Source organism: Lampetra planeri, chromosome 21, assembly GCF_965212315.1.
Source record: "Lampetra planeri chromosome 21, kcLamPlan1.2.h2, whole genome shotgun sequence".
Classification (NCBI taxonomy): Eukaryota; Metazoa; Chordata; class Hyperoartia; order Petromyzontiformes; family Petromyzontidae; genus Lampetra; species Lampetra planeri.
This window is the reverse complement of record NC_136127.1, coordinates 1,126,743-1,153,804: the sequence shown is the minus strand read 5'-3', so window position 1 is coordinate 1,153,804 and position 27,062 is coordinate 1,126,743. Positions and strand designations below refer to the sequence as shown.

Below are 27,062 nucleotides of genomic sequence, written 5' to 3'. Positions count from 1 at the left end.
GCATATTTTCAAAGACGGCGCGCTGTCGTTCCAGGTGCTCTTTGAAAGTCCGGCTAAAAATGATGACATTATATAAATAGATCAAGCAGGTCTCCCACTGGAGCCCAGCGAGGACCAGCTCCATGAGGCGCTGGAACGTCACTGGGGCCGAGTGGAGACCCATAGGCAGCCAGTTGAATTCGAAGAGCCCCTGTGGGGTGCGGATCGCCGTTTTGGGTTTTGAAGCGTCGTCCAGAGGCAATTGCCAGAATCCCAACAAAATGTCGAGATTAGAAAAATAATGTGCGCCAGCCAGGGCATTGAGTGACTCGTCCATCCTGGGCAGGGGGTACGCATCGGCCACGGAAACCTTATTTAGACGGCGGAAATCCACGCAAAACCGAAGGCTACCATCTGTTTTTTTAATGAGGACGATCGGCACCCCCTAAGGGCTGGTGGATGGGGAAATGATATCTGCTGCGAACATATCATTAACGGCCACCCGAACATGCTCTTTTTCGGCGGGGCTGAGATGGAATGGATTCTGCCGAATAGGAGCCGCATCCCCCGTATCGATGTGATGACTAAGCAGGTAGGTGCACCCGATGTCAAATTTTCCCTTGCTAAAGACGTCGAAGAAGTCTCCGAGCAACGTGCGCAATTTACCCCATTGGGAGTCCGATAGGTCAATGCAACCGGCGCACAGGGCATCAATCCACTCATCATCGAGGGCTGAATGCAGGTGGGGCACACGAGCATCCCCTACGTGGCCCACCACCGAGTCCCCCAGGAGTGCCGGTGTTGCATGAGCGAGCACCGTGCCTTGGGGGATGATGGTGGTACGCAAGCCCGCATTAAGGACCTGGATGAAAGGTTCCCGCTCCCCAGGAACGAGTGTCTGTGCCCCGACCAATTTCAACCCACGCATAGCCATGTTGGAGGGTGCCAACAAAACTCCATTAGCAACCGTGTCCGAATCGAGGGGTTTCCACAAATGAAGGGGGACGAGCATATACGACCTGGATGGGATACGGACCGTGCACGATGCCAATGCCTGCATGGTTGCACAGGCCGTACGCAGCCTAGAGGGAGAGGGCAAGAAGGACATGCGCTGGCCGGAGGGGAGCTCGATACAACCCTGGCTGACCAGGATTTTGATAGGCATCTTGCCAAAAAGTCGGTGCTGAGCAGGCAAGGAACGGTGAGGGTTGATGAAAGAATAGGGCCCTTCAATTTGATATCGCCAATCCGAATTTGCGCGTCGATCCATCCGAAAATGCCCAACGAACCCCCGTTAGCGGAAAAACACGGAACATCAACTGGCTGCAAGGAACGACAGGTCTTGGGGAGTATGTTAAAGATGAGGTCCAAGATTATGGTCACCAAAGCACCGGTGTCGACCAACATCCGGACCTCAACCTCTTCTATGAAGCCAATTACAGCGGAGGAACCTGCAGTTGCGGCGATCACTCTGTGGGCCAATTGGGACCACTGACCCGGTTCCCCACCGTCCGACGCATGCCCGTCCCAAGGAAGGTGATGGTGTGCGTGTGTAGCGCGTGGGGGCCAAGAGCGTGAGGTGCCGTGACTTGCCTGAGCCTGACGCGGAGTTGAGGGCGATCGCTGCTCCTGGGTCCGTGGTCCGAGGTTGCCGTGACCGGGAGCCCGGCAGCTGGATGACACGTGGCCCGCAGACCGCATTTGTAGTAGGTCAGAGTGTGGAGTCGTCCGTTCTTACCGGTGCGGGTCCCTCCAAGGTCGGTAGTTGTTGGACCTCCAGCCACTCACTGAGGATGATGCGAAGGCCCAGTCGGGATGTTGCGCCTTCTCGGAGCTGCAGGCATCGGCCGGGCCGGTGCAGGCGGCAACGGTAGACTCCCGCTGCAGCAAGAGGTGCACGTTGGATGCACCGGGATGGGCAGCTGCACAGCCGGCAGCGCCTCTTCGTCGGCAGCCAGGGTTGCAGGGACCCCGGCCGCCGGTACACCATCGTTGCCGTCCGGGCTCTGGGTGCGTCCTCTTCTGCGTGTCTCCATAACCACTTCTGGCACCAAATGTAGTGGGTTCCCACGGAAACCAGGAAACTTTACCCCCGCTACCTGGGGAGGTATGGCCTCCGGTCTGACGTGCCCTATCACATGGACTACGGGCTCTGAGTCCTCAGGCTAAGGGTGACCTAGGGGAGGCTATGCTGACCCGACCCAGCCAAGGTGCGGGTCTCGACCACTGGCCCGCACTCGGCCCCGGCCCTTAAAAAAACGTCGGGTCCCGGGGGGTCACTAGGGTCCTAGCCTAGCTGGTCTTCAGTCTTCGTCTTCAGAGCACTGCCCCCAAGCCGTCCTGAGGTCCGTCTTTTATATCCACCTCGGGGACTCTCTGCCCCCGGTACCGCCCCCTTTCTGGAACCTTCCAGGGGGCTCTGGGATAACCCCCCAACCCCTCTCCTGGAGTCGGGGGGAACTTGGCCTCTCAACGGTCCGGCTCTCTCTCTGTATCTCATGGTGGCACTCCCTACATACCCGAGCCCGCAACTACAGGTAAGTGTACATAGGGCGGTGTGTGCTATGTATTTCCGATGCTACACATGTATCTATGGCAGCATTTTTTGCCAGTATCAAGATGATGGACAAAATTGCCTTTTTACCCTTTTCGGAAAGAATAGACGCGATGATAAGAAGTCCAAACACCAAATAGACATCCATCACAAGGCATCAAGTCTGCATTAACCATACTCGCTTGTGGTAAAACATGCAAAGATGCTTCGATAATAGATTAATTGTCCTTGAAACGAATTGGCCTACACCAGTGACAACCTCCTTTATGGCCCTGTCTCACCAGTGTCAGACCGAAGAATGTCAAAAGGCGAACAGCACAAATACAACGCAAACATAAAAGTCTAAATAGCTTGGGTTGAGCAATTATATTCAGGACTCTTTTTTGCCAGTACAGTCTGTTCACCTATAACGCCGCATGTTTTCATAACGCAAATTGGATATAACGCAATGAATGCATTCGGGAACACATTTTTTATAACGTGGATGCTAATTGGATATAGCGCGCTTCAGCGAACAGAACTACGTCGCGCGAGTAGGGATGAGCAGTCGTACGGCTGCCTCGGCGTAGCATCACACAAGGCGGGATGCTGCTGGATGCTTCTAGATGCTACCCAAAGCGCCTCAGTCTTTGTTCGGCCTGCGTACGCATCTCATGTGTTATCGCGGACTGTTCTTTACCCGATATTGTTCATGATAACGCGATTTTTCCATAACGCGTTGTTCTTCAGGAACCCAACTACCACCACGTTACAGGAGAACACGACTGTATTCTTGCCGGCAAGGGTAAAGCAGCGCTTGCGTTCAAAGCATGGCGGTAACGTCGAGCGTTGTGCTGCTACATGCTTTTGCATTCTTCGTGCTGTTTCCTCTCTTGTTTCAGGCGTGGTGTCGGCCGATAAGCACTGCTATGAAAAACTCAACGTCGAAGCCAATGAGAAGGGCAACTGTGGCAAACGTGATAGCAGCTGGATACGGTGTCAAAAAGAGTAAGTATGCAACTTTGTTACCCATAGTTTACTCTCGTCTGCCGCTTTGAAAGAAAGGAGGCCCTCGATATTTCAGCTACCTTGTCCCTTTATTGACCGGATACAATTCCCATGCAGCCAAGTGTGCCATTTGGCTCAGTATTAAGATACAATTAAGATAAACTCAAGCCAATATTTACTGACGAATGGCAGTCAGATTAATGTTGTGATATTTCTGTATTTTATCACTGATGGTTAAAAATACCGTGTTTTTATTCTTATTTATCCCCTAATTTTTTGTTATGCAATCACTGAGGCAGCATTTTGTATTTAGCCTTCTCGGCCAAAACGTTTCCTCGGTGTTCCTCGTGCAAAGCCAAAAATTGCCGTGTCGGCGAAAGAGTGACGGCAGGCTCCGCATCCTGCGGAGAAAACGCTCCACTGCGTGGCATCCGCTGGACGAGCGCGGTAATTTGCGCACGGTCCCACGGGTGGACAGCGGCGGTGAGCGACGACCGGTGCTGCCGGAACGAGAGGGGTGGGGCGCGGTGCGGCAGTTCTGCCCTGGCACAAAATCCTCGCCACGTAAACCCCACGTAGCACAGGGTGATCCGTATTTGTTTTTGAGTTAAGGCACTTACTAGTTTTCTGAAAACAACTCTCATTATTGATCATCTTCCACTCGACAAGATTGTTACATTTATGAAGATATTATTTACCCACAATAGAAGGTTTTTTTGGGGGTAAATATAAATGTGTCGTTAAACCGGCCACCACCACCCGACACAACTAATTAGTAAGGTTTGTCATGTAAACAAAACGTGCCAATTACTTACTACTTCAGCACACCGGTGTGTTGGAGAGTAAACCCACAACATTTACAATTTAAGTACGACGTTTCGCAGGTAATTACAACCAGCCTCAATAGGCAGTTTTGCCACAATTCTGGGAAAAATCTCCTGATGGAGCTGCTTGTAATTACCAGCGAAACGTCATACTCAAAAGATGAGTGAGTGAGCAGCTCAGCGGTGACTTGGCTCAGGGTTTGGCCGATTGGAATCCTGAGCGTGGCTGGGACCATGCTTAGAGCTGGCTCAAGTTAAGCGTGGCTTTGAGCTGGCTCACTTGAGTCAGAACCAAGCTTGAGCTGAGCCATGGCTAAGAATACAGGCCTACATCTCTTAGGGGAGGACCAACTATTTGTTTCCGAATTTTATTAAATCAGATTTTAAATTAGTTACAAGTTCAGCACACCGATGTGTTGGAGAGTATTTATTTACGCGTGCCGATGTAACCAATCAAATTGTGACCGACGAAGCTCCTCCTCGCCTGCGGCTGAAGACTTTTCACAGCTGAATTTCATGCAACACGAGATGTCGCTCAAACTGCTGTGAGCTTCGTCAGGCAGTGAGCTCGGAAATGGAGTTGAGGCGGCTTCAGCTCACCCTGTGCTTTCAGGACCCGCCGTGGCATCGCCAACTGCCACCGAATGCATCATTCCATTTTTTGGGTCATTGGGACTGGCTACTTTCAAATACGTTAATTATTTCAAAGATGTTTTCCATTTATTCATGGCACTGATTTGTGCGTTTGTCAGCTTACGTATATATGTTTTTAGTTGTGTTGGTTCTGTTGATTTAGTATCGAGTTTAAATATTTACTGGCCACTGATGTTGGAGCACCATGCAGCACTTTGTTTATAACTCTCTGGTCTGTTGAAGTTGTTTTTATTTATCTCTCTCCCTCAATCGCTTGTGTGATCACACTTTACCAGTCATAACTGGATTTGCACAGGACATCCACTTGATAGAAATCCACCGTGCGTCCATCTCCTTGACATGCAGGTCCTGCCACAGAAGAATGTATGTATGATGTTGAACTTCTTTCGCACCATACGTAGCGAACCGTGCCAGTTGGAGGTGCGAATGTGCATTCGGCTGTTCGTATCTGATGCGTTTGTTTTTTTGGTGTTCCTTCATACGCACACCGACCTTGCTGCCGGTCTCCCCAACATAGTGAAGGCCACAGCTTCAGGTACCCGCCGTGAAGGTCACGGCGGGTACCAATCGTATCAGGCGGTGTAGGGTTAATGACAAGAAAGGTGGCGTAAAACTATCATGTTACCTGACCCAAAATCAAATATGGATCATTGCAATCTTAATTTTAGAACTTTCGTGACTGCAGGAATTATTCCAACCGACATACATTTTAAAAAAAAAATTAAGATTGAACCACTTCTACGGGGAAGTTTTAAGCTTATCTTTTTTCTCTCTCTCTGGCGACTTGTTTTCTCTGCCTGTGTCCTCTTTAGAATGTTCACACTTAAATTCTAACTTAGCAATCTTTGAAATACGTAATCAACCAGGCTATGCGTTAATTGTGTGTTGACCGACCCTCTGTGTTGTATTACATTACATTTCGATATTTTACTAGGTTATTTAATTTTAGTGTGTCTTTCTCCTGATTTTCAGGCTTGCTTGCTGTGCCATCGTACTCGCAGCACCACGTTTTCTTTTGGACCACTCATTGATATGCTAATTTTTTCTAACCCCCCTCCCTCTCTCTGCCTCCGCCCCCCCTCTGTCTATTTAAGGCCACCCCACAGAGACGATCACCCCTCTCTGTCACCTGTGTTGCTCTCGCTATGTATGTATCTTGTGATATCTGTCTGCTAATATGTCTGTCTATAGTTTTCTGGTTAGATATTATGTCGCTATTTCATTATACCTGATGATGATTGCTTGTGTTGCAATCGAAACGTCGTATTCTATTATTTAATTTAATTTATTATTTTATCTTTAGACGTGACTTAACCGAAAGAACCAAATAATAATGGATCATTGCATTGGATACAAAAACCTACGTTTTAAGATAAGCTTAGGATTGGTCATGCACACACACCAAGGCCTTTCTAACCTACATACATGTTTATTTTCTTAGCACGTATGACTTCACAGTCAATGCTATGATAATTATTAATAGATTATTAGGTTTGGCCAGGGAATGACCTCGCCAAATAAGTGTCATACAACACTCCATCACCGCACACAGCCACACATGCGGGTGTTTAACAATGCGTCAATTATTATATTTCAGAATTATCTTTCAACTCACCAGCAAGTGAGAGGAAACAAAAGATAATTGACGCGTTGATAAATGCTTATGCACTACGTGACAATTTCATTAATTGGTTCTCTCCGGTGGTGGATTGTCTCAAGACACATATTTGGCCGGATTATTACATTGCCTAACCCAAGAATCGGTCATGTATCATGTTTATTCATCTCGTGCTCATATTCGAGGTTGGCTGTAGTCTTGCGACCCACATGGTTACCCACAATGCCCAGCGTGTGTTCCGCAGGCCACTTCTTTCACAGCTTCTACCATGTACGTTGAACTTCTCTCGCACCATGCGTAGCTAACCGTGCTAATCGGTGCGAGGCTGCAAATCTTCTTGGCCAATGTATGTCGGTTGGAAGACCGAATGAAAACTCAGGCCAGCTAATCTGCTTACTTTGGGCTTAGAAATATTTCGTAATGTGTGCGAGGCCATGCAAACTCAGAGGAAGGTAAATTTACTGGAGGACTGAAATGGTTGTACGGTCTGGGCCCCATGTGACGATGAGCGAATGCCGAGCTGAGAAGAAGCGATGCACGCTCCCGTGATGGGCTTTCTGTCGTAATTGTAGGGGGTATTGCACGCTGCGCGCCATACAGCAGAAACCACGCTTTGTAAATCATACGGAAGTGTAACCCCTCATACTGGCTTGGCCCAGCTGCAGTCCTGTTCTCTTTGGTAATGAACAACATTGCCAGCTCTTGATGAATGTTAAGTTGCTACTTAAACACGCATTGAGGTGGTACTCTCTCCCATTTATAGCCTTAAACCAGTAATGGAAATTCCACATTTTTATGATGGGAGTGATGATGGGCTGAGTCAACCCCCAACCAGGATTTTAAATCACAACCTCAGATTGTGAACTGCTCGGTCTGCCACAGAGCCACCTGGCCGAGTATTTTACTCTTTGCCTGCAGGGCGGATTTGCAGGCTGCAATGGACCCTTGCGTGGTTCATGTCGATGAAGTGAAGAAGCCAAACTGAATTCCTCTGGATTCACTTCAGCTGCCATCGGTGTCTTGTCATTGCAGTGACATCCTGTGCGGATACTTGCATTGTTCCAGCATCGCATGGCCTCCCCGAGTAGGGGAAATGGATGGAGACATTACCAAGGTGGAGATGTACAAGGAAGGAAGATACATCGATTGCAGGTAAAATGTTCTACGTGTTGCTTTGGATGGATATTGACGAATCACCATTTAGACCATCGCAAGATAAACAATGTGGAAGGTTTTACTCGACGACAAATATGACTCAACCCATTGGCCGAGAGGTCGGAGGTCTTCAGAAAGGTGTGGGCCAACACAGGCCCACGTTATCCTTATAACAACACAATCATTAGCGTCGTTGTGGAGAATGTAAGTGTAATAAGAGCCTATGTCAGATTCACGTGGTGATCGGCTTGGCCGGTCCCGCTTTACAGCCAATGGGGGAAGAGCCTGGGAGCATGGCCCCGGCGTGATCACGGGATGTCAGCTATGTGATTGGTTTCGGTGGTCTTAGCCTCAGCCAATGGGAAGACAAGTCAGGGGCGTGGTCCCGGGAGTTGATGGGGGATCTGGAACATTCGGCGCAGGCTATTGAGGATTGGCTGGAGGGTACCACGTGACCCAGGCATTAAATAAGGGGAGAGAGGAGAGACACGGGGTCAGACACGGAACTAAGAGAGGGAGAGGCCACGCGCGAGTGGGGCTCTGGTTGCCACGTGGTGGTGGGTTTCTGGTGACTGTCTGCCCGCTTCCCGTTGCCTGCCAGCAACGGGGAGTGTTTGTGAACTGCAAAGAAAGTGAAATAAAAGGACCGATTCTACAAGCCGTCTCCAGCGTGTTATTACATTGGTGTCAGAAGTTCTTCTGGGACCGTTTGGACGATCTTCAAGATGTCCAAGCACCTCAGGAAGAAGAACCCACCCGACCCTCCATCGGAGGAAGTTGTGGAGACGGACGATGACGATCTGCTGGGAGCTACGGCTCTTCTATCTCCGACGGCCGCTCTCCCCGACGCCGCTCATCGCCCAAGGGAGGAAGAGGCAACCACCTCAAGGGCGGACGAAGGATGGCGGCTGATGGCGGAGCAGATCGAGTCGCTCCGAGCGATTCTGCTCAATCTGGTGACGGCGGTCGCGTCCTCTGCGGCCCTGGGTCGGCCGCCTGCGGCTCAGCTCGATGTCGAGGACCAGGATCTTCGGCGGAAAACGACGTCCGCCACAGCTCCTGCCACACGGGGGGAGGCCTCCATCTTGGGCGGGGCGGCGGCGACGGAGCCTTTCGACACCATCTTGCGCGAGGCTGCTACCACGCGGCCTCCGGACGCCATTTTGTCGGAGATGCGCAGAACGCGGGAATCGCAAGTGGAGACGCCCGCGGCATCTGCCTGCCACCGCGGACATCGGCTTCCACAGATTAAGGAATTTATTGCCGGGGGCGATTGGAGTGCTTTTACGTGGCGCTTTGAGTCGGCCTTCAGATCCGTGCGATGGACGGAGGCAGAGGCGCTGGAAGCACTGCCCATGCTGCTGGACGATGTTTCACTGGCGGTCTTCCGATCCGTCCCGGCGTCCAAGAAGAAGACGCTTCGTGATGCTTTCGCAGAAATGGTGGGGTTTTACGACCCGCCGACGGCGGCCACGAGGAAATTTATGTCGCGTCGTCGAGGATCAGAGAAGTCGCCCTTGGCTTACCGGGGGGCGCTGGTGGCGTTGGCCATGGCCGCTTACCCCGACGCGACGGCGGATCACCTCGATCCCCTTTTCCTTTCCCGTATGCTGGAGCTGTCTCAGGAATTAAACATCTCGCTGCCGGTATGCGGCCACGAACCGCTTACATCGCGATGGGTGGCGCGCTGCTTGGACGCTAAATTTAACATCAAGCGCTGGGATCAGATGGCGGCATGGACGGGTAAACCCGAAATCGACGTCCCACCTTTAGGGTGGTCTCCACGACGGGTTGTCCATTGCTCCGACGACTCCGGCGACGACGAGTTGGTGGCTGCTGTTCCACACTGGATCCCGAGACGACAGCTGAACGACCGGAGTGGTGACTACGCAAACCGACCACTTGCGGGGGCCGGGTCGACTGACCGCCGGCCGACGACGGCCACGTGCTTCAAGTGTGGCCGACGAGGCCAGTTTGCCCGTGACTGCTGCTGCCGACCTCTGCCTTCGCCGCTTCCGCCGAGTGGGCCTCCATCTCCTTCACCGGACGCGGAGCCGCGACACCCTCGGGCGAGTCGGCGCAAATCGGACACCCGGCAGGTCGTGTCACATCATTCATCCACTCGCACACATAGTTGCACTTCCAATGATAATTGTGATTCTTCGGTGTCATTACCACGCTCTACTACACAATGGAAAAAATTGGCTCGTAGGGTTGTGGCTGCGGCGTCGGGTTCGTCGACGGTACGGGGTACCATTGACGGCATCGACGTCCGGATTTTGGTGGACACTGGCGCGTCTGCCACCATTTCAGATGTTATTTTTCATCTTTTGTCTATTCCCACGTCGCGAATCCGCAGGGTTAATGACGCGTGTGTAGCCGCGAACGGAGGTAGCATGGGTATTTTCGGTCAAGTTGATGTGCGAATTGCTATTGGTAATATTACCGCCGAAGGATCGGTGTTGATTTCTCGCTCACTGGCCGTCCCATGCCTATTAGGCACTGACTTCTTGCGCCGCATGCCACTTAAGATACTGGTCGATCAGAATTGTTTAGAAATGCCGGGGGGTCGTAGGATGTTATTCCTGCCTTCCCTGCTGGCCCATTCGCCGCCGGGTAACGCTGTTAACGCCATGGTCGCTGCCACAGTAGAAGTTCCATCGGGCTCACAAATGCTTATCCCGCTGCGTTACCGTAAGCCCCTTCAGGTTAAGGATGGTACGCTGGGTGTGTTATTATCCCCGTCGAATTCGGTGTCTAAATCTTTTTCCTTGGTGGCGGCCCAAATGATCCGGCTGGATCGGTATTGGCTCACGCCACTACCGATTTCGCCACTTTTGACGGAAAACCGCATATTAAAACACACACCGATGGACCGCCATGCGATCGTTCACAGGAACGGTGGATCGCGGACTTGTGCGGAGAAAATTAATCTTTATCGAACGCGCAGAGGTCCGCTTTGCATTCGTTGATAGTACAGTATGCTGACGTTTTCAGTAAAAATGATTTGGATCTCGGCCGCACGTCGCTTTTGTCGCACCATATTGACACCGGTGCGACACCTCCGATTTGTATGCATCCGCATCGCATGAGCCCTGCAGAAAGGGAACACGTGCGCGGCGCTGTAGACGAGATGTTGGCGGCGGATATTATTTCGCCGTCCAACAGTCCGTGGGGCGCGCCGGTGGTACTGGTTAAGAAACAGGATGGTGGGACGAGATTTTGCGTCGATTTCCGCCGGTTGAATAAGATATCCGTGGCGGACGCATACCCTTTACCACGAATGGATGACTCATTGGACGCTTTATCAGGGGCAAAATTATTTTCCACCCTCGATCTGTCCTCGGGGTTTTGGCAGCTCCCCCTCGATGACGCGTCCAAACCCAAGACGGCATTCCACACGCCACAAGGCCTCTTTGAGTTTAACCGCTTACCCATGGGCTTGAATGCGGCTCCGGCGACGTTCCAACGCCTGATGGAACTGGTGCTGGCGGGACTACAGTGGGAGACATGCCTCATATATTTAGACGATATTATCGTTTTTAGCCGCACGTTCGAGGAACACCTCCAACGCCTGGAGACCGTCTTTGACCTAAAGTTTAAACCAAAGAAATGCCACCTTTTGCAACACTCCATCCGTTACTTGGGTTATATTGTCAGTTCCGACGGCATGTCCACTGACCCTCAGAAAACGCGATGTGTCCGAGAGTGGCCTACACCCACTTCGGTGGGCGACGTTCGGCGCTTTATAGGCTTTGCGTCCTACTATCGCCGATTTGTTAAGAACTTTGCCATGCTGGCTAAACCACTGCATATTCTGACGGGCAAAAATCAAAGGTTTAAATGGGGTCCAGAGGAGGAACGCTCTTTTCACTCGCTCCGGGAACACCTGGCCACGGCGCCTACGCTCGACTACCCAGACTTTTCCCAGCCGTTCATCCTTGACACGGATGCTAGCGATATCGGCATCGGGGCCGTTTTATCGCAACGTAAAGATGGGGTTGAACGAGTGGTTGCATATGGCAGTAGAGTTCTGTCCCCGGCAGAAACACGATATTGCGTGACGAGGCGGGAACTTTTGGCGATCGTGCATTTTGTTCGCTTGTACCGGTCGTACCTGTATGGAAGGAAATTCCTCGTTCGCACTGATCACGCGGCTTTGCAATACTCGTTGAAATTGGACCAACCATCAGGCCAATTGACACGGTGGTTAAAATCGTTACAGGAATTTTCCTTCGATATCACGTACCGCAAGGGTGCTCGCCACGCCAACGCGGACGCGCTCTCCAGGTTACCACCCATTCCCCGGTTACCACCCATTCCCCCGTGCACTTGTCTGACGGGTATGCATCGCTGTGGGGCGCCGCTTACCTCGCCCTGTCCGGTTATGGGGGCGATGTTGAACGAGGACGGCCAGGATGTACCAGTGGATACTGATGATACTCTGCGGCTGCCGCACTCGGTTTGGCTGCGCGAACAGGAGGCCGATGCCTCTCTGGCTCCGCTGCGGAAATTGATCGGGAAACCGAGAGCTCATTTGGCGGGATGGAAGTGTTCCGGGGCCAGGCGGGACTATTAATGTGTACCGATGGATTGTCTGACCGACCACGCCTGGTCGTGCCTACAATCCTTCGCCATGATCTGCTTCGCGCTCTGCACGCTGACAAATTAATGCACCTCGGCGTGCAAAAGGCTTTGGCCGCAATGCAGAAAGATTTCTTTTGGCCCGGCATGACGGCAGACGTCAACGACTTTGTCCGGTCATGCCATGATTGCGCGAAGAGGAAACCGCCCCGGACACATTATGTGCCGCCATTACGTTCCATTGAGGTGACCCGTATAAACGAATTAGTTGCTCTGGATATCCTCGGCCCATTTCCTCCGTCCGCTAGGGGCAACAAATACCTTCTGGTCGGGGTGGAATATTTTTCTCGATGGCCTATGGCCTGGCCTCTGCCTGACCAGAAGGCCGCGTCCATTAACGATGCTTTTGTGAATGGTTATGTCATGGATAAAGGAGCACCCGAGAGGCTGCTCACGGATCAGGGGCGTAACTTCTCCTCCAAATTGCTCAAGGATGTTTGCGATGCGCTGGGCACAAAGAAAATCCGCACTTCCCATTACCATCCGCAAACGGACGGCATGGTGGAACGATTTAACCGCACCCTTTCGGCTATGCTTTGTCACACGGTCTGTGAAAAGCAGACCGATTGGGACTTGCACATACCGGGCGTCTTAGCGGCATACCGCATGGTTCCGCACGCGTCCACGGGATATTCGCCATTTTTCTTGATGTATGGTCGTGAGAACGTACCCCCCATTGATGTACAACTGGGTACGCCGAGGAAACAGCCGTCCCTTTCCTTGCCTGATCACGTACGGGACTCGCTTGAACGAGTTACAGAGGCGCGAGAAGCCGCCAGGTGTGCGACGGCCCGTACGCAGGCAAGGAATGAGAGGTGTGCACGTCGATCGCGTACCCACATGCCCTGGTCGGTGGGCGATCAGGCATGGCTCCACTGCCCTCAGGTGCCGGTGGGCACATCCCTTAAATTGCACAGGCCTTGGCGAGGACCTGTCACGTTGGTGGACATTCGGAATCCACAGAGTGTTCGCGTCCAATACGAAAAACGTCGGTGGTACGTCCATTCGTCGCGACTCAAACCCTACGTTGACCTGCGTACCGACACCTCATCTCCACTTGTTGACCTGCCGGGGTCCGTTGTGCCGAATATGCCGCTTGCCTCGCCCGTTGATCCCCAGCGGGACTGTGTTGTGCCACCCGCAGATGAACAGGTTTTGAGGGCTGCTGAGACCCCCGCCGTCCCTCCTCCAACGGGACCTGACCTGGACACGACCGAAATCGGAAATCCTCCTTCTTCTTCTTCACGCCAACCGCCTCCTGTTGATCTGGCGGCAAGGCGACCGTGCGCAGGAAGCGGAGAGGGTCCCGCATCGCGTACGCGGTCGAAATCTCTTCCATTTCGATAGCATTGATTGCCTTGCAGTCTCTTCCCTGTTGTTACCGCGCTGCAGGGGCGCCCTAATGTATGTATGGTTATTCATGGGTGAATTTTGTTGTTGTTCAGGCGCATAGACGCCCATTTCGCCCTTCATGGTTAATGCGTCTTCGACGCCCTAATAAGCAATTTTATGGAATCGGCTTGTCACCCTTTTCCCAGCCGAGACGGCTGATTTTTTTCACCGGGGGGGGGGGGGGGGTGATGTAATAAGAGCCTATGTCAGATTCACGTGGTGATCGGCTTGGCCGGTCCCGCTTTACAGCCAATGGGGGAAGAGCCTGGGAGCATGGTCCCGGCGTGATCACGGGATGTCAGCTAGGTGATTGGTTTCGGTGGACTTGGCCTCAGCCAATGGGAAGACAAGTCAGGGGCGTGGTCCCGGGAGTTGATGGGGGATCTGGAACATTCGGCGCAGGCTATTGAGGATTGGCTGGAGGGTACCACGTGACCCAGGCATTAAATAAGGGGAGAGAGGAGAGACATGGGGTCAGACACGGAACTAAGAGAGGGAGAGGCCACGCGCGAGTGGGGCTCTGGGTGCCACGTGGTGGTGGGTCTCTGGTGACTGTCTGCCCGCTTCCCGTTGCCTGCCAGCAACGGGGAGTGTTTGTGAACTGCAAAGAAAGTGAAATAAAAGGACCGATTCTACAAGCCGTCTCCAGCATGTTATTACATAAGTAACAAAATGAATGAACAGATACGCCTTCCTCCCATATTTATATTCACCTAACCAATGAAAATATGAAATAGTAAAAAAGTCAAAGTACATGGTCTTCTGGGAGTTGAATTTTCAAGCAAACTCGGACCGATTTTGACATTCAGTGTCTCATCAACAGAGTGAGGCTCGCTTAAACCCACGATGATGAACTGCGAGATGTTTGTATAGACAAGGACGTTCTGTTAGATATGGGTCCTGGTTCGTTGCAAAACCAAATAATACATAAAACACAGAGTGATCATTGGCGTCATTGATGAGACACTGAAGTATGACATTTGAACCTTCATCTCTAATTTGAAAAAGAGTTAGATTCCTGGGATATACGAACTGTTGTTTTAGAGATCTGCAAGAAATGCATCCACTAACTGCAGTTTCTTGTAGTTAAATGCAGTGACTCAAACGGGAGTAGTAATTTGTGCGTGTTTTTCAGTGTGCTCTCAGAATGACCGTTTTTTATTTTATTTCTGAGTATAAAAATGTACACGGTGACGTTAATGTGTCAGTAAGTGTTCTGATATAATGCATGCGTTGCATTTCTACACAAATCATGCGTCTCCTAAAGCAGTCCACATTTATCAATAGGCATTACAAGACCAGTGTGTGCCAGCTTACGTAACCAATACGCTTGCTCTGTAAAATGCTCATTGTGTGCTATGTTTTGTTGTTGTTGCAGTGGTGGCCACGTGATACTAGCTGACGGAATGGACCTGGGATATGTTCCAGATGGAGCCCCCTGTGGACACAATATGATCTGCTTGAGACAAAAGTGCAATGCAATCCGTAGCCTAAACCTCACGGCGTGCCCATCGAATACGGAGGACAGCTGCTCAGGACGTGGGGTAAAAACGCTCTTTCATCTGCTCTTGACCTTTTACGGGCGACGTGCCACCAATGCACCAATCAATACTGAATTTAAAATTAGTCTCTTTTGAATTGTTTTTATTATTACACTTAATATGCATGCGTGATGTACATACAGTAATGTTGAATAACTATGAATAACCCAACCAATAATAGATATCCATTGTAATTTATATGATTACACTAACCCCCCACTAGTCTTCGCACCTGATTGGCTCACAAGTGACGACATCACATTTATGCCTCCAAAATTTAAGACCGAAACAGGAGGAGGATTTCTGTACAACTCTTGCTGTCACCTGATGAAGCTGGTTGTAATTACCGGCGAAACGTCTTACTCAAATTATAAATGTTGTGGGTTTACTCTCCAACACACTGGTGTGCCGAACTAGTCACGAATGGGCATGTTTTGTTTACATGACAACCCTTACTAATTGGCTGTGTCGGGTGGTGGCGGGTTTAATGACACTTTTATATTTACACGATCTAACCTCAAAAAATAGGTTAATACTATCTGTTAAACTGATTACGCTGGTTTACCCAAGACATCCTCAAGACGATGTTTCAGGAGTGTTCTGCCAAGTTGTTCGCAGTAGCGTGGGTCATGTTGCTGTGTGTTAATCCCAATTGAAAACATTTTTGCAGGTAAGGTTCCAGCATTGGGATGCTTTGGCCAATAGCGCTTAGATTATATATTACTATATTATATATTATTTTAGTGATTGGAGGAAACCGGAAAACTCGGACAAAATCCATGTAGCACGAGGGAGAACATACAAACTTCATACAGAAAGGCACTCAAGTCGGGAATCGAACCCAATGATTTATTGCTGTTAGGCACCAGTGATACCACTGCACCACACTGACACCCAAATCAGTGATGCTTTGATTTTCGTCGTCAGATCTGTCAATGTGTCCTCCACATGGTCGTGCGCAACACGAGACGAACGTAACGACTTCAAAGTCCCTTTATTATTGTTACGAGCTTCTTTGCCCGTCCTCGGACGGAAGCTGTAATATTTATGAAAAAAATGAGCAGAGTATAATTTTATCTTGTGTAAATTGAATGACAGTGAATCTTGCATGAACATATGTCATAAAACACTTCACTGCATTTCACTCTAGCACTGTATTAAACTGGCCTTCAATGATTTTCTAATTTACTGGTCTGATACGTTATTCGCTTCTGCTTTCGGTCCCTGGGGTTCAAATAAATTGGATTGCAATAAAATATCTGGAAAATTACCGATAAATATATATTTAACCAAAATGTAGAAGCATAAATTAGACTTATCTTTTGTCTCAAGTGCTGAAGAAAAAAACAAAGACCCGAAATCCACTTTGTTGCTGCGTAGAATTATATATTAGATTCACTTTCATTAATTAGATTCCCTTTCAATAACGAACATATGTCATAAAACACTTCACTGCATTTCACTCTAGCACTGTATTAAACTGGCCTTCAATGATTTTCTAATTCACTGGTCTGATACGTTATTCGCTTCTGCTTTCGGTCCCTGGGGTTCAAATAAATTGGATTGCAATAAAATATCTGGAAAATTACCGATAAATATATATTTAACCAAAATGTAGAAGCATAAATTAGACTTATCTTTTGTCTCAAGTGCTGAAGAAAAAAACAAAGACCCGAAATCCACTTTGTTGCTGCGTAGAATTATATATTAGATTCACTTTCATTAATTAGATTCCCTTTCAATAAAGACACGTGAAACTTGAAGCGAATTTGCGAAAACATTATTTACGCACGACCTTCTTAATGACGGGGGGTGCGGCATGTGGAGTGACGTCACGCGCGGGACGCAAACTCCCTCATTAATAATCATTAAAGGAGGACGTCACTCCACATGGAGCTCCCCCCCTCTCATCAATAATCATGAGCTGATGACGTCACTCATGTGGACCCCGCCCCCACCCCCTCATTAATAATCAAGAGCGGATGATGTCACTCCACATGGAGCGCCCTCCCAATCAATAATCATTGATGATGACGTCACTCATGTGGACCCCGGCCCCACCCCCTCATTAATAATCATGAGTGGGTCATTCTTTTCGATTGAATATTTCAGATTAACTGCAATACAACCGTCCTTGGACGGGCAGTAGGCTACTTTTATCATAATTTAGAAGAAAAAAATAGACTTACCTTTTGTTTCAAGTGCTGAAGAAATAAATAAAGACACTAAATACACTTTGCTGCGTAGAAATATTAATTTAATTACATTTCAATAAAGAAACGTCAAATTTCAAGCGAATTTGCGTAAACATTTTTTTAATTTCCGATCGACCTACGGGAGTGTAAAAATCCACCCGCTCATGATTATTAATGAGGGGGGGGGTGGTCATTTTTGTAGTGACATCACGTACGGATTTAGCACTGTGCTGCGTATATATTTATTTGACTTTCTGTAAAGAAACGTCATATTTGAAGCGACTTTGCGAAAACAAATATATTTTCGCTCGACCTTCTTCCACGTGAGTGTAAAAATTCATGTGGAGTGACGTCACGCGCGTTACACACATTTCTGGGATATTGCAGTATTGTAGAAGATTATTGCAGTATTATCATGAGAGCTTGGGAGGGGAGAGACGATGGGAAGGAATTCCACAGTGGAGAAGTGTGGAGAAAGAAGCAGCCAGAGAAGTGCTATAATCCTGCAGTACGGTGGTTGAACACGGTCTGTGTTGAATGCCAAACAATATGAAGTCCTTGAGTTTTAAACATTTAATAAAATGTGCTTCTTTAACACTGCCCTGCATTCTCAGATTTGCAGCAACATGGCCAAGTGTGTTTGTGATCACGAGTGGGCTGGGAGCGACTGCAGCGTCTATGATCCTCTCATCATGGCACCACTTCCAACTGAAAAACCAATTCCAGGTCTGCTGTTTTAATGGTACATTTATAAGTTATGTTTGTATGTATGTTTGACTTCTTTTGCACCGTACATACCCAACCGTGCTAATTTATAACCTTTGGGGAATTGTCCTTAAATGCCCGCAGCCTTGTTTGCCCTGCAGTATAAAAGGGTACACCATAGTTTTTCGATTAGTAGGTCACGTGTGGTGGGGTAAACTGTGGGTATGCCCACAGGTCTGGCCAGCGTGGAAGAATAGACCAAATACCCTCTTCGTTTTGCTCTCACCAGCAGTGGCGTAAGCCAGCAATTGCAGAGTTGTACTTTAACATTCCATCTCTTAGCCTGACAGGTGTGCGTACATTGATATAAACTTGCCTTTACCTATAGTCGTAATTAATATAGTTATGAAAGTGGTGTGTTTCAACTCGCTCATCGAGATGTCAAGCTCATCATCATCATCACAGCCTTTGACACCAGGCAAGAGCCCAGCTGACGGACGAGGCCCAGGGCAGCGCTCCTTGCAGGTGGCTGGAAACACCGAGGGCCAGGCAGGGCAGGGGATAGGTTAGGAAAGAAATCGGAGGTAGTGAGAGACAGCCCAGAGATGAACAGAATTTATCACAAAAGAAGGCAGGGAAAAGAAAATAAAAACAGAGCGGGAGATAGGGTCAGGAAACAGTTGTTGGGCTGGGCAGCAGCAGCAACTCGACCTGCAAATAGCCTCAGCAGTGGCAGCAGGGCTGAATTATCCAGTAGGCACATATATGTAATAAAGGACTCTCAGCCGATGTTGTTCTCCGTGTCCTTTATTGGGTTCTTGCTCGCACCCCGCGATGTCTCCGCTCCGACCCGCACCTTCTCCGCCTCGTGCCTCCGCACGTCGTCTGAGTCCTCCGCTCCCGCTCTCTCTCTCTGCAGCCACCCCGCTGCCCGTGTGCTCCGCACACTCCGCAGCCCCCTTGCTGCTCCGTGTGACTCCGCACACCCAGCAGCCACCCTGCTGCTCCATGTGCTCCTGCACACTCTGCAGACACCCCCGCTGCTCCACGAACACTCCTCGCCAGCACTCCGCGTGGCCTCTCCCTTCTCTATTCTGTCTCCACTTCCGATCCCCTTCCGGTTCTCCCCTTATATCCTCCCCCTCACGTGACCCTGACTCCTCCTCCTCCGCACGTGACTCTGACTCCACCCACACTCACGTGACCCTGTCCTTGCTCGCATTACATGACCCCCCCCCCCCCCCCGTGTAGAAAAACCCAGCCGTCCCCGGCTGTAACAGAGCAAAATAATGCGAGCAAAAGTCCAGCAACAGGCCTAACAAGACAACGGATATTATAACAACAACAACACAACAACACAACAACAATAAATAGCACAATTAACGAAAGGAAAGGGACTTGGAACGCGTGCGGGTCGCCGGCCCGTACTGAACGGGGGGCGGCCCCCGCATAGACCGTGACCGCGACAGGATTTTAGGAGCGGCGGGATCGGAACCGCCCCGCCGCTGTTGGAGTCCCGCCAATGTCAGAGTCCCGTACCCCAGCGAGACCCGTCGCCGGGGTCTCCAGCAAATGTGTCCGCGGCGGGGTTGGAGGGGCGGCGGGGCCAAGTGTCCCCGTCGCCGTGGTAGGCCCACCCGGAGCAGAACTCACTGTCTCCGTCCGTGTCACGGCTGGTCCGTCTGTAGAAGGCACGACAGGCGCGCTCGCAGGTTGAACAGGCAAAGTCAGTGGCGCATCGGACGCAACAGACACCGGCAAGGCAACGTTAGGAGATGACGCATCCGGCCGTGGGGCCATGTAGGGTTTCAATCGAGACGTATGTACGTACCAGCGCCGCGATCCAAAACGAACACGCGCGGACTGCGGACTAGGCACCTCGATAAGCACAACCGGCCCCTGCCACGGTTTGTGCAACTTAGGGGAGGTCCCCACCCGCACCTGCGGGCAGTGCAGCCAGGCCATGTCCCCCACTCGCCAGGGGGATTCCTCATCCGAGCGCCGAGCACAACGTTCGTTCCGGGCCTGGGTCTTAGCCGTAGCCAATCTGGCCCCCTCCCGCGCCTCCGCCATGCGACGAACGGCATCCCGAATGTACTCCAGAAGAGGCTTAACAGGACCCTTCGCCCCGTACCCAGCTGCACGTCCATCGGCGGCACATTCTCACGGCCGTACATTAAAAAAAAAGGTGAGTACCCCGTCGATGCATGAGGTGTCATCCTGTATGCAGAGAGCACCCCAGGGATGTGCAAATCCCAATCAGCCTGCTTTTCGCTAACCGTGTGACAGAGCATAGCCAACAGGGTCCGATTAAGCCGTTCCACCATGCCATCCGTTTGAGGGTGGTAGGGAGACGTTCGAACTTTCTTGGTCCCCAGTGCAGCACACACCTCAGCCAATAATTTAGAAGAAAAAATTCGCCCTTGGTCTGTGAGCAACCTTTCCGGCGCCCCTTTGTCCATTACGTATCCGAACAGGAACGCGTCCGTGATAGACGCCGCCGACTGATCGGGCAAGGGCCAAGCCATAGCTCAGCGGGAAAGATATTCCACCCCGACCAGCAAAAATTTATTCCCCTGAGCGGACGGCGGGAAAGGCCCCAAAATATCTAACGCCACCAACTCGTTAATCCGGGACACCTGTATGGACTGCACTGGTGGAACATATGGGTGTTTAGGCGGCTTCCGCCGGGCACAGTCGGGACACGCCCGAATGTGCCCGACGACATCGGTCGTCATGCCGTGCCAGAAGTAGTCCCGCTGCAATGTTAACAAGGTTTTCTGCACCCCGAGATGTAACAACGTCTCGGAGTGCAGAGTCCGAACCAACTCGTACTGTAACGACGACGGCACCACCAGGCGCCAGCGATCGTGCAACCCTTCTCTCCACATTAGCAACCCATCCCGGAGAGCGGCTCCCGGCGTCCCACCGGACAGCGGGCCCCCCATCCCCTTTGTAGCCCGACTCCGCATGGCTCCCAGCGACTCATCGAGCAATTACTCGCGAAGCTATACCGAACGTGGCAGGTTCAAAACGCCATCAGCCGGTCCCGGACACACGGGATCCTCGGCCACCTCAGCTGGTACCGGGCATACGGGAACCTCGGGCACCTCAACTGGTCCCGGGCAACCGGGAGTCTCGGGCACTTCTACAGCAGACACAACAGGCCGAGGGGGTTGCTGAACCCGCGTACATCTGTTCGTGCCCGAAGCGCAAGCGCAAGGGGACCCCTGCGGCAATCTGGAGAGTGCGTCCGCGTTCGCGTGACGCGTGCCCTTCCGATATTGAATATCGAACGAAAATTCCTGCAGAGTCTCCAACCATCGTGCCAATTGGCCAGACGGTTGGTCGACTCGCAGGGCATATTGCAAAGCCGCATGGTCCGTGCGCACAATAAACGTACGGCCGTACAAATACGGCCGATATTGGCGAAGAAAATGTACAATGGGCAAAAGTTCGCGGCGAGTAACGCAGTAACGGGTCTCCGCAGGAGACAACATGCGACTACCGTACGCAACCACGCATTCAACGCCGTTCTTAGACTGGGAGAGAACAGCCCCAATCCCGGTGTCACTAGCGTCAGTATCCAGAATAAAAGGTCGAGTGAAATCTGGATAGTCCAACGTCGGTGCCGACGCCAAACGATCGCGCAGGCCCTGAAATGCCGCCTCTTCCGTTGGTCCCCAGCTGAATCTCCAGCCTTTAGCCGTAAGGAGGTGCAACGACCTCGCGATCGTGGCAAAGTTAGGAACGAACCGGCGGTAGTATGAGGCGAACCCAACGAACCGACGCACGTCGCCCACTGAGGCCGGAGTCGGCCAGTTACGGACGCACGCCGTCTTCTCCGGGTCCGTGGCGACCCCGTCGGAACTAACAATGTGGCCCAAATAGCGCACGTATCGTTGTAAGAGGTGACACTTTTTGGGCTTAAATTTCAAATTGGTCGGACGCATTCTGGCAAACACTGTGTCCAACCTCCGCAAATGTTCCTCAAACATGCGGCTGAAAACGATAACATCGTCTAAATATATCAAGCACGTCTCCCACTGCAGACCCGTTAACACGAGCTCCATCAGGCGCTGGAATATCGCGGGGGCGGCGTTCAGGCCCATGGGCAGACAATTAAATTGAAATAATCCCTGCAGCGTCTGGAAGGCCGTCTTTACCCTCGAGGACTCGTCTAGGGGAAGTTTCCAGAATCCCGATGAGAGATCAAGAGTAGAAAAAAAATTCGCCCCAGACAAGGCATCGAGGGAATCGTCCATACACAGCAGGGTGTACGCATCCGCAACCGACACCTTATTTAATTTGCGAAAATCCACACAAAACCGCAGCTTCCCATTTTTTTTTTTTCACAAGGACCACCGGCGCACCCCACGGGCTGTTTGACGGGGAAATAATGTCGGCGGCCAGCATCTCCTCCACTGCGCCGCGAATGTGATCCCGCTCCGGCGGACTCAACCGATGCGGGTTCATCCGAATCGGAGCGGCATCCCCCGTATCAATGTGGTGGGAAAGCAAGGAGGTGCGACCCAAAATCGAAATCGTCCGCACTAAAGACGTCGGAATACCTTCCCAACAGTGCGCGGAGCGCGGACCGCTGGTCCGCAGTCAAAGACGTATTCTCACGGCACAACTCGGCAATCCATCGATCATCCTGTGACGTCGAGACCGATATCCCCCCTACAAGGCCTCGACGGTCACGATCGCCATGGCTCGTGAAAGCAGTTGTAGCGTGAGCCAAAACCGTTCCGGCCGGTACAACAACATTTTCCGCGCTCCCATTCAATACCTGTAAAAACGGAGGTTGACCCGGCCGGACAATCGTCTGTGCCTCCACTAGCGTCAAGCCACCCATTACAGCAGCGGACGGTGATAACAAAACACCCGCCGCCCCTTCGATTCCAGGCACCGGTTTCTGATACCGCAGCGGAATAAGCATCTGCGAGCCAGGCGGAATATCGACCGATACCTCGGACAGCGCCTGCACCTGACGGTCAGGAGCTGCCCGGCCCCAGGGTGACGGCAAGAATGAAACACGCCGACCCCCCGGCAATTCAATACAATTATGATCCACCCTTATTTGAATTGGCATCTTGGCTAGGAAATCGGTTCCCAACAAACAGGGCACCAGGAGGGACCTGGAAATCAACACTGTCCCAGTAGCCGAAACACCCCCAACCGATATATTGGCATCCACCTGACCCACAATGCCCATACTACCCCCGTTCGCCGCTATGCAAGAGTCGTAAACTGGCCTCACGCGCCCCGGCGGAATGGACAAGAGGTGAAATATCATGTCGGAGATAATGGTCGCTGACGCTCCCGAGTCAACCAAAATGCGCACGTCGATCCCTTGGATCGACCCCGGCACGGTCGACGAGCCCGTAGCGGCCGCAACTACTCTCCGTGCCAATTTGTGCCACTGCGTCAGCGAGCAACGCTGACCACCGAACGCCCCCCCCGTCAGTAATGGCACCCGGCCCGCGTATCGATGGTGATGCATGAGGTGACAGGCCTTGCCGGGTGTCTGATGCGTACCGACTTGCCTGTCGTGGGTGGTCCTTCCCCGTCGCGTCCGTAACCGAGGCCTCCTGCTGGGGCGGCTGTTGAACGCGAGCCCAGCATTCCCTGATGAAGTGGCCTTTACGGCCGCAGCGGAAACATGCCAGATCGGCTCGCCGTGCAGCACCCCCTCTGTCCTGACGCTCCCGCGCCGGTGGCCCTGGTCGCAACCCCGCTCTCTCCCGAGTCGGCCAGTGGGTCGATGCCACCGTCAGCCCGTCAGGACCCCTCTCGTCCCGAACGTAGACGGCCTCCTTCGGGACCCCTCCTGTTGCACCGCCGTCGACTGTAGGGCTCCTTGTCCACGCCGTCACCTGTTTCCATCGGCGAAGATTGAATTGGGCATCCAGGCACTTGGCCGCCGTCCGGGACGTCAACTTATCGTGGCCGCACACGGGCATGGGGATGCCCAAATCCCGGGATAACTCCAACATTTTGCCCAGTATCAGGGGTTCCAACAAATCGGGCTCAGTCTCTGGATATGCGGCCATTGCTAACTCGATCACCGCGCCCCGGAATGCCACCGGCGATTCTTCAGGTGCCCGTTGCCGCTGCACGAACCTGCGGTGTGCATCGTCCGGGGGCTCGTACGCCTCCGCCATTTCCTGAAAGACCCCCTGTAGCGTCGTCTTCTTAGCGGCTTTGATGGAGCGAAAGAACCGGACGGACTCGTCGTCAAGAACCATTGGCAAGACCTCCAAAGCCTCCGCATCAGTCCATTTAGCGGATCGTACCGCCGCTTGAAAACAGCAGGTGAATGCGCTCCAATCTCCACCAATGGAGAACTCTTTCACCGTCGTCAGACGCTGGCTGCGGGTCCCCACGCCGCCTTCATTCGCCGATGATGTCCCATGCGGTAGCGACAAGATGGCGTCTTCCCGCCGTTCTTCCCCGACCACGCCCAAGATGGCGGCCCCGTGCCGCGTGGCGGAGAGGGCTGGAAGCGACGACAATGCCCCACTCGGCTGCCCTCTGCTCGGGCTCCCCGGACTCGTCGTGGGCGTCACCAGAGTGCAAAGCTGAGTTAAAACAGCCTTCAGCGACTCCAATTGGGCCGCCACGTGTCGCCACCCTTCCTCGGCGCCCACCCCTGGAGACGGTCCCGCCGCGCCGGCGACATCCAGCACTCTCGGCGCGTCGCCCGTCCCTGTCTCGCCTCCGCCTTCCATTGTTGGTAGCGCCACCGCCGGAGAAAGCTCGTCGTCTGCTTCAGAAGATGGCGCAGAAGATGGTGCAGGTAAGGCCTTTCTTCTGAGCTGTTTCGACATGTCTCACTTCTGACCCCAGTGTAATAAAGGACTCTCAGCCAATGTTGTTCTCCGTGTCCTTTATTGGGTTCTTGCTCGCACCCCGCGATGTCTCCGCTCCGACCCGCACCTTCTCCGCCTCGTGCCTCCGCACGCCGTCTGAGTCCTCCGCTCCCACTCTCTCTCTCTGCAGCCACCCCGCTGCCCGTGTGCTCCGCACACTCCGCAGCCCCCTTGCTGCTCCGTGTGCTCCCGCACACTCTGCAGACACCCCCGCTGCTCCACGAACACCGCTGGCCGACGGTGCCGTGACTCCTGCCTCGTGGCAATCGCGCCACTCCTCGCCAGCACTCTGCATGGCCTCTCCCTTCTCTATTCTGTCTCCACTCCCGATCCCCTTCCGGTCTCCCCTTATATCCTCCCCCTCACGTGACCCTGACTCCTCCTCCACACGTGACCCTGACTCCGCCCACACTCACGTGACCCTGTCCTTGCTCGCATTACATATATATTGCTATAGCAAGGATAGGCACAGTGTATATACAAAAAGTCAGGAGTCATGTCAATGTGATTTTTTTTTCATGAGGTCAGAGAAATTAACACCAGAGATTAACTTTTTGATATTTTTTTCATTGCAAAAATACCAATTACATCTTAAAATGTTTGTTGCACAATCAAGCGAGTGACAGCAGCAGTACCAACTGTTGAAATGTATCACTGAAGACCGATGAAACGGAAGTGCCAAGGGCCTACAAGAACCTTAATCCGGCCCGACGTGGCGAGAGCGCCAGGAGATGGAACCAAACCGGTGTCCTCTGGTTACGTCCAGTGTGCCATTACACCAATGTGGCGGCTCCCTTCGTCCGGAATAAAATATTTTAACCATCCAACTAATAATTATTATATCTGGATGCTGCTGTGGTGTAACGGTTAGCACAAACTTGACTTGCAATACGGATGTTGCCAGTTCAGTCTTTCGGTTGCGGCAGTTGAAACATTGGTGCAAGTGTCTTATATCGGCCTCTGTCCACCCAGCAGTGTCAGTGGGTACCACGTCAAGTGGATGGATCTGTAGGGTGGACGTGGTGGGGTAAAGCATGGGTACTCCCACCCCTTTCAAGATATCTAACAAGCATTTAGCAGAGTAGACCAAAATACCTTCAAGCTGGGATCTCTGGAGTTCCCTCGTGGAGGCCCTTCTGCAAGCAGTGATGGAAGCAATCGCAGGGCTGTGCCTTTACCATCTTGTTAATATGTCCAAGGATCCAGAGATTAAATGGATGATGAATATAATTTAGTTTTTTTTTTTTTATAAAATATTTCTTGGCCTTGATTAAACTGTTGGTTGGCGCTTGTCGAAGGACCCTTTTACTCAGCCATTGATGGCATTTGACTGTTTGTCATTTTATTTTCAGGGCCCAGTGCTGCAAATATTATCATTGGATCCATTGCAGGTGCCATACTGGTGGCTTCTATTGTCATTGGAGGAACTGGATGGGGTTTTAAGTAAGATGCATGACAGCAAAATATATTATATCGCGCACACAAAATCAATAACGAGCTAATACCAGTTGGAATCGTGTTTTTTTCTTTTGCTATCAAAAGGTTCGGTCGCAATGTAAGCTACGGCATGTATCATGGAGCGGGCGACTTTTGTATTGCAAGTCTAAAACCTCGCTTGTAATGTTTGCCTTGTGTTGCGTCTGGAAAGGCCTGCGCCAAGAAGAAGAGATGCTGCTCAAGGACCCATATAAACCGTTTCAACGCCGTTGGATTGATTTGCTGATGCCATATTTTTAAAACTTTGCATCGATACGTAACTTTTGTACAGCCCTTGCACTATGAAATACGAAACTGTATATTATCTATGCATGATTCAATGTGAATAATTGCTGGTTGAAAAAAATATATCATGAAATATTACAAATAGAATGCTTAAAGTGTTAATGCCTTTAAATGCATGGTTGAGGTATAAAGCAACATACATTTTTGAATTATTCCA

General features: G+C 51.5%; 1 protein-coding gene across 1 annotated transcript in view; it reads left to right on the top strand.

Annotated features, from left to right (window-relative positions):
* LOC144724778 (disintegrin and metalloproteinase domain-containing protein 11-like) overlaps positions 1-27,062 on the top strand; it is a 95,396-nt gene extending 68,334 nt beyond the window's left edge. The window contains exons 21-26 of the mRNA XM_078604165.1: positions 3,415-3,520; positions 7,649-7,768; positions 15,186-15,351; positions 18,158-18,269; positions 26,476-26,566; positions 26,772-27,062. Coding sequence (XP_078460291.1) covers positions 3,415-3,520; positions 7,649-7,768; positions 15,186-15,351; positions 18,158-18,269; positions 26,476-26,566; positions 26,772-26,814 — 638 coding nt within the window. The 3' untranslated portion in view covers positions 26,815-27,062. The remainder of the gene's footprint in view (positions 1-3,414; positions 3,521-7,648; positions 7,769-15,185; positions 15,352-18,157; positions 18,270-26,475; positions 26,567-26,771) is intronic.